Genomic DNA, 8,382 nt, shown 5'->3' on the forward strand with positions numbered 1-8,382 from the left:
AAATCTTAGAACAACTCTGTTGGAGGAATGTAAATTATTGTGACTTTGGCTTTGACTCCTCAGATCCTGTCACAGTTCTCTTTCCCACCCCACTTCCAACCACCGGAAAAACCCTCTGTAAGGATCCCAGGGAGAACAAAGGGTTTCAGTGGGTAAAAGCTCAGCTGGAAGCTGAAAGTCTGGGAATCCGAGCCCATCAGAGGGAGAAGTCATTCGGAGGGAGAAGGATGGGTCGTCGGCTTCCATGATGATAGCTTTGGAAACCCCGTAAACCTTTGTTTGCAACGCACTGCATATCAATTTGTGACCATATGCTGCTTCTTCCAGGAGTTGTTAGTACGAACACCTGTCTTTTGAAGTTGTGGAATCCAAGGTCTTGCCCTGAGGTGAAGGAATTTCAGGCAGATGTTGGCAGAGTTAGGGAGAGGATGGCTGTAGGGCTGCAGAAGGTCTGCTTCGACACTCCCTGGACCCTTTGAATTAGTCAAGAGCAAAAACCTGGTTCTATGTTGTTGTTGTTTTCAGCTGCTATTGAGTTACCTCGGACTTACGATGATTCCAAGCATAATTGGATTGGACTACTTGATCCACTGGATTTTCACTGGCTTATTTGATATGAAATAAGCTTATTTGCTCTGTGTGTGTGTGTGTGTGTGTGTGTGTGTGTGTGTGTGTGTTGGAAGTGCATCTCCAGACCTATCTTCTACCTTAGTCTGGAAGTTCTGCTGTACAGCATCATAGCACCACACAGACTACCAGCCGTGAGGTGCACTGACTAGGATCAAACCCAGGTCTCTCCCATGAACTGTGAGGATTTCATCGCAGCAGCACCCTCAGTGCCATCTACAGCTTAGTTTCTATGGCACTGCTTCATAGGAAAATGCTATAGAATTTTCCTCACTGGATAATTTCATCTGCAGGTCAGGAATCACTGTTAATTTCCTTGCACATGGATTTAAAAATGATTCCCATTGGGCATAATGTTTTTAACTCTATAAGCTAACCTTGAGGTTTCTGGGGTAATGTTTTCTTTTTCAAAAGCCGAACGGTTAAAAAAAAAAATCCTCAAATAAGTTTTGAGACTCTCAAGACTTAAAAGGCCTAAATAGCATTTAGCAATCTCTGTACTACCCTGTAATGACTAATCGTTTATGCATAAAGATATTGATCTCCCTTCTGGGGGGATGAATGGCCCAGTATCAGGCTATCTTGCCTCTTGAAAGATGATTTAAAGGAGATTTTGAAAAGAAAAAAAATTATGCCCTGGGCTCTTCAGGCTGTCTGATGTAATTTATTTTGCTCAAAATACTATTTTTAAATGCATAAAATGCACATGAAACTGATTATATGGATACACATTTCTAAAGCATTTTTAAAAATGCAATTTAGATGTGTTTTTTAAACTAAAATACTGAATAACAAGAATGAAGAATTACCAGAATTTCTAAGTAGTGCTGAATGTAAACAATAAAATAAAATTAAACAAACTCACTACCATCGAATTGAGCTAATGCCAATTCTTAGTGACCCCATTAGTGTCTGGTTCTTAGGACAGAGGCAGAACTCCCCTGTGGGTTTCTGAGAAAGTAACTCTTTATGAGAGTGGAAAGCCTCATCTTTCTCCCGAGGAGCAGCTGGTAGCTTCAAACTGCTAGCCTTGCAGTTAGCAGCCCAAGCATAACCGCAATACCACCAGGGCTCCTTCTCTAGATAACTGTCATGACTCTAAGATTACACGAAGATATCTATGATTTCTATTAGTTACAAACTCACTGGTCCAGCTGGTGTTACTGAGATTTATTGCCTACACTCAGAATGGAAGGAAATTATAACTTTTACACACAAACTAGTAAAAATAAAGAGAAAGTGTTTTCCATCAAATGGAAGGGACTCCGTGAGTTTCATACACAAAGTCACTGGGACAGAACTGGGTTAAGGTCAGGGATCTGTACCACGTTCGAGCCTCGTGGTGGGGGACGCTTTGCAGATGGTTAAAGCGTTGGGTTCTCTTCTAAAACGACGTCACGTTTTCGTGAAGCATTTGTCTGTAATGCACTCCCATGTGTTGTGTTCTTCACCCAGCATTGTTCCCCAAGCACAAGCTAGGGCCGCATCAGGAAATCAACCAGAACATTCGCCCAAGAGGAAACAATGCCAAATAAATAAAGATGCCATGACTTTAGAAGCTTTTAGAAACCCTGGCAGGAGGGATATCCGCCTTGCTCTATTCCCGTCAGGCTGCAACCGGCAGGGTTAAGACCAGAGTACCACCCTGCTCCTTGGGGCTATAGCTCTCAGGGTAAAGAACTTAGCACACCACAGAATTCAGTATTCAACTGTCACTGGAATAGGCTGACCAGCTGTCTTCGGGACTGGTTAAAAGGAAAAAAAAGTTTCCCCCCCCCCAAATTTTGGCTGCAATCTGCCTGTGGCTTTCTAAGACTGTAACTATTTAAAGGAGTAGAAAAACCCGGGTTTCTCTCTCAGAGGGGCTAGTAGTTTTGAACTACTAACCTTGCAGTCAGCAACCCAATGCTTAGTCAGACAGTAAGTATAAGGAGAAAACAAAACAAAACAAACAACAAAATATATAAGAATCCTAAAAACAACCACCACCAACAAAATTCTCCTTACTTGCTCAATGGGGAGTCTATGTGGATGGAGATCATGAAAGGGGGGGGGGCGCCTTTGGACTGTTAAAATCTGTATACAACCTCGTTGTTGGAATTTTTTTTTGCATTCAGCAGTTATTGTTTTTGAGTTTGAAAAGAGTAAGCACAGCCTGTGGCCAAATTGTTACCATCATTGCGATATCAGACGTTTTATGGGCTCATTTGGCTCATCGGAGCCACAGGCTGTTGACCCAGCTCCTGCTTCTCCAGCTACTCTTTGCCGGCGCTGCTCTCCCCTCCCGAGTAAACAAACCTGAACTAACCGATCATCTGCTGATCTTTATGCCTCTGTCTTTATTGCAGGCTTCATTGATCTGTTTCCCCACCCTTGCTTTCTTCTTCTTTTTGAGTAAATGACATAAACAATGAATGTACCCTTTGCTTTGGATGTGCCCAGCTGTCGCTATTGGGGCTCCCTTTATTGGGGTAAGGCACTGCTTGCTCCCCAGGTAAATATCTTTTCTCTTTATTTGAGTAGCTTCTCGTTTTCTCAATGACATCTCCAGTGTTCTCACTAACAACCTCACAACGGCTTTGGACTTTTGACCAGTCTTCTCTTTGTAGCACCTCTCCGGGCATTGACACAGACATGCTGTCAAGTCCCTGTGAGCGCCCCGAGGGCAGCCTGTCCTTCCTGCTCCAGGACTGAATGTCCTTGACTCTGAAGGATATGGAAGAATTCACAAAAACCTACCTTACCTTCATTCTCAGAAAATACTGGCTACTGACATTCAACAAGTCTGCCTGAGACACCAAGTTGGCGATGTTGCTCCCTGTGCTGAGAATGTTTGCAAATCCCATCTCCGTCCAAAGACTCTGCTATACCCACTCTCCGATCTGCCAAGAGCCTAGGAGTGAACCATGACAACTAGCTGCCCCGCCAGATGCTACCAAAGGTTTGCTTTTAAATGCAACCAAAGAAAAACCACAGACTTCTGTACCACAGCCAATAGCTAAACGAGTCTGGCTCCCTAGTGTCTCCAATTTCCCAAGTCTACAAGTCCAGTCATAGAGCACAGTCCGCCCCCTCCCCACCCTCTCTCACTCAAGCACACGGACCATGCAGAGCTACTTACCCCGCAGTCTGCTAGCGGGTCCCGCATGGTGGAGAGTGTTTGACCTTGGGCCCCAGCGTCTGGGCGCTGCAGTCCAGGTTGGGTGTGTGCTGGACTTCCGGGATTCAAAGGGCCTGCAGGACGTCAGGCTTTGTCAACACAACAGGGAGGAAGTTCCAGCCTTGGAATTTCATCCCGTTTGTTTCCTGAGAAAGCCAAGAACGGCTGCCGCGGATCAGGAGAGCGGGTGTGAGAGGGTCAGCGCCCCTGGGTAACTACTTGAAAGGCAGGAGAAAAGCCAGAGACGGTGATTGTGTCCTGAGAGCAGTAGCCTTGGGGAGAAGGCCCAGAAGTTTCTTCTGGACTTGGGGATGATGGCATAAGGATTCCAGTCTCTCAGCTGGCCCCAAGCGAGAGATTTGTAGCTCTCAGAAATGCAGTAGAACTGTCTGAAGCACGAAACAATCGCCTGTTTGCACTGTGAAAGGCAAGCCCCACATCATCCATTCTGTGACAACGGAAACCATCTCTTTAGAAAGCAAAAGGGGGCCCTGGTGGTAAAGTGGTTGCCCACTGGGTTTGCTCTGCGGGAGAAAGACGGGCTTCCCACGCCTGTGAAGCGTTACAGTCTTGGAAACACGCAGGAGCAGGTCTACCCTGTCCTAGGTCGTTTGCTATGAGTTGGCATCGACTGAACAGCGGTGGCTTGAGTTAGACAACAAACACCTTCCCCCAGCATAACCAAACAACCAGGGAGACTTTTAAACATCTGAACCCGGGAGCCCTGCACAGCATCTCCTACAGCGCTGCCCAGCCCAACCTGCACCCCACACCCCTCACCTGAGGGCAAGCAATGGGCAAGAAAGAGACTTCTGGGCTGGGCTGAAGAACTCGGAAGCGCCAGTTGGAAATGGAGCCTCTTTTTCCTTCTCCCTCTTATTCTACTCTCCCCTTACTCTTATCCACAAACGACAGGAGGGAGCCTGGGTGGAATTGTGGGATAGCCAGCAGGCTACTAGATCGGCGGTTCCAACCCACTAGCCAGTCTGAGGGAGAACAAAAGAGGTTGTCTGCCCTAGAAACACACGTGGCCTCAGAAACCCTCTACAGGATCCTTGTGAGTAGGAATTGACTCGGTGGCAATGGCTAGGAGGCAGGGTTGTTGTTAGTGGCCTTTGAGTCATTCCGTTCTGCAGAACCTAACGTCTGGGTCCGGCTGTCCATCAGATGTTCGTTGGCTAATTCCCAGAAGTAGATCTTCAGACGTTTCCCCCTCATCTGTCTTGGGCAGGGAGCTCCCCGGAGCTCCCCCCTCTCCCCTGGTCCTGCCCAGCAACCAGTGGCTGTCCAGTTGACTCTGACTCCTGGCAAGCTCAGGTATGTCCGAGGAGAGCTAGGCTTGATGGGGTTTCTGGTGACTGAGTTCATTTGGAAGTAGACCGTTGCCACACCTTTCTTCTGAAGCCCTCTGGTGGACTTCTTCAACCTTCGGGTTAACAGCTGAGTGTTGGTGGCCCCCAGGAACTCCACTGATGGATGAACCAAAAACCCAAACCCAACTCATTGCTCTGGAGTCATTAGCACCAACTCATAGCGACCCCGTAGGGCAGGGTTGAACTGCCCCTGTTTGTTTCGGAGACTGTGACTCATTATGGGAGTAGAAAGCTCTCTCTTTCTCCTTCTGAATGACTGGTAGTTTAGAACAGCTAGCCTTTCGGATCACAGCCCAATGTGTAATCACTGTACCAGCAGGGCTCCTGTCAGATGGATGAATGATTCATATGAAAACGTTCACACTTTGTAGGGTCCTCCATTATCCAGTCCTGAGGAAGTCTGGAAAGAGAGGACAAACCATCTCTGTTGACGATGAAGACACCTGTTTGCACCTGCCCACGGTGGGAAAAGCTTGGCGAGGTCTGTAGGGAACTCCGTACACACGAACCACCTCTGGGTCTAACTCACCTTCACTCCCTATCAAGCTCATTCTGACTCACAGTGACCCTGTAGACAGAGTAGAGCTGCCCTTGTCAGTTTCTGAGCCTGTAGGTCTTAATGGGAGTAAAAAGCCTCTTCTTTCTCCAGCAGAGCAGCCAGTGCGGTAAGCAGCCCAATGAGTAGCCAACCACAGCACCACAGCGCCCTTACCCTGCTATGAGGCATTGTCAAGTCTGTTCTGGCCCATAGCAACCCCTCGCCAAACAAAAAGAAACACTGTCTAGTCCTGCACCATCCTCCCAATTGTTATATTTGAGCCAATTGTTGCAGCCACTGCGTCAATCCATCTTTGTCTTTATGCTGACCTTCCGCTAAACCAAGCATGATGTCCTTCCCCGGGGACTGGTCTCACCTGACAACAGGTCCAAAGTACAAGAGGTGAAGTCTCGCCATCTTGGCTTCTCGGAGCATTTTGGCTGTGCTTCCCCTAGACTTAGACAGAGAGACTTCATTATTGGAGGTGAACACCTGAAGCAATCCTCCAGTTGATAGCTCTAGATAAGGCAGCCAAGCATAAAGAAGCAATTTTTAAAACAGATTATAAAATTAAGTCAATAATTAAGCAACTCAAGATTCTAGTGGCATGGAATTTTCTGCCCTCAGAAATTTTTGATAAGTCTGCTGCCTCTGCTCCTGAACCTGGGACAGCTAAGAGTCCCTCTGATCCCTGTCCTCCTCCTGCTGTGCTCTCTCTGCTCAGGCCAGCTTCAATCCGAAATCCGAGCTTGATTGGCTTTGCCAGATTCCATGAAAGCTACCATCACACCAACTTACGTGCTCTTGTAGGAGATCATTGCTACACCTGGTCTCCTCCCATGGCAAGTCGCTTCCTAGGAGGCTGACTAGCCTCCTTGCCGGCCCCCTTGTCACCTTTTAAATAAAAATGTCTCTATTTTGCTATGAAGAGGAACAACCAGAATGCTCCTTACAACTGAGGATGGCAAGACATCATCTCAGACTTTGGACATGTTGTCAGTGGGGACCCATCCTTGGAAAAGGACATTGGGCTGGTAAAGTCAAGGGTCAGCAAAACAGAAGGTCCTCAGGGAGCAGGACTGACACAGTGGCTGCGGCAGTGGACTCCAACATAACGACTGTCATGATAGTGCACGACCGAGCAGTGTGTCACTGCTGCGCTTAGTTTGCTGGGAATTAGAACCGACTCGAAAATACCTAACAATAACCACAAACTTGCCTCAGCTCCTTGCTAGCCAAACTGTGGTGAGAGCCGCGGGGTGTCCTGCCTGGATCCAGATGGAGAAGTAGAAGGTGGCTATTCGTTGAGCTTCTTTCTGAGACAGATGTGTGCACATGCAAAGCAGCTTTGATTTGGAAGTGAGAAAGAGGGTTGTCCCAGTTATCGCCTGTTAGGAGACTGGTAGCTTAAAGGGACACAGCTTTGATTTGATTGCTAACCTTGGTGGTGCGGGGAGCAGCATGGTGGGCTGCTAATGGAAGAGTCAGCCGTTGGAAACCGCCAACCTCTCCACAGGAGACAGATAAGACTTTCTACTCCTGTAAAAAATTTACAGCCACAGAGACCCTCCAGGGCAAGGCTCCTCTGACCGACGGGGTCTCTAGGTAGGAATCGACTCAGTGGCAGTGAGGGAGCTTCGTGAGTAGGGATCAACCCCTGGCAGTGAGTTTGCATCTTGTCTCAGCTAGGTGGTCCATCTGGTCTCCCATGGGCATGCTCATGCAGTCAGGTCATCTACATAGTGCTGCTCAGATTGGCTGGGCTCAGCTCGGCAGTTCTTTTAGATGCTACTGGGACTCGCTCACTTGTTTAGCAGATGGCTGGTTTTTGGCCTGGGACTTATCATCTGTTAGCAATTTAATGCAGGCTGGTTGTCAGGACAAGACAGAAGAGCCAAGGAAACTAATGGACATGCTCAAGGCCTCCTGAGACAGAGGCTGAAACTGGCCCACCATCACTTGAGCCACATTCATTTGTTGAAAGCGAGTCAAGAAGTCAGTCTTGGTCCAAGAGGAGATTCCACCTCTTAGTGGGAGGAGCTGAACGTCCTATTGCAAAGGACATAGATACAGAGCGTTGAAATAGTTTTCCACCCAATCTGCTGAAACGGTCAGTCAATATTTGTTCTTGAGTGACTAGAACGATAAGGTAGAAATGACAAAGGGGAGAGTCGGTAAAATAGGTCCCTTTCCTCATTTCAGCCTGGATACCAGTTTTGGATTTCCTTGGAGATTCCAAACTCAGTTTGATTTTGACTCATAGGGAGCCCACAGAGGATTTTCCAGGCTGCAAATCTTCATGGAAGCGGAAAACCTCATTTTTCTCCCGCAGAGCAGCTGGTGGGTTTGATCCACTGGCATTGCAGTTAGCAGCCCAGCACCGAAGCCACAGCGCCATCAGGGCCCTTAGAGATTAGGGTTAGGTTGGGAAATAAGGGGAGTTATGTCTGTGAGATCATTGAGATGCAGAATTGGAAAGAGGGTGCCCCCCACTCTCAGCCCATAACCCAGCTGCCACATGCTGCAGAAGTGCTCTGGCTCCTGCAGGGGGATGGAAAGATCTCTTGGGTTTCTCCCCAAGACAAGGAGGTCAGAGAGGCCAGGTATCAGTCTGGGTAGACTAGAGAAACAAATCCACAGACACTCATATGTATATAAGACAGAGTTTTATATAAAAAGTAAGT

At 47.6% G+C, this 8,382-nt stretch overlaps 1 protein-coding gene across 2 annotated transcripts in view; it reads right to left on the reverse strand.

Moving 5' to 3' along the window:
• NOSTRIN (nitric oxide synthase trafficking) overlaps window positions 1-3,829 on the reverse strand; it is a 65,870-nt gene extending 62,041 nt beyond the window's left edge. Inside the window, exon 1 of one of the 2 annotated variants that reach the window (XM_045299127.1) lies at window positions 3,749-3,829. Coding sequence is in view for 1 of the 2 variants with exons in the window: in XM_045299120.1 (XP_045155055.1) it covers window positions 3,749-3,775 (27 nt within the window). In the remaining variant the exon portion in view is untranslated. The remainder of the gene's footprint in view (window positions 1-3,748) is intronic. The other variant, XM_045299120.1, reaches the window with a different exon arrangement.
• Between the last annotated feature and the right edge of the window lie 4,553 nt (window positions 3,830-8,382).

This window comes from Echinops telfairi, unplaced genomic scaffold (genome assembly GCF_000313985.2).
Source record: "Echinops telfairi isolate 266 unplaced genomic scaffold, ASM31398v2 ScPeMD7_4;HRSCAF=17, whole genome shotgun sequence".
In the NCBI taxonomy this organism is placed as follows: Eukaryota; Metazoa; Chordata; class Mammalia; order Afrosoricida; family Tenrecidae; genus Echinops; species Echinops telfairi.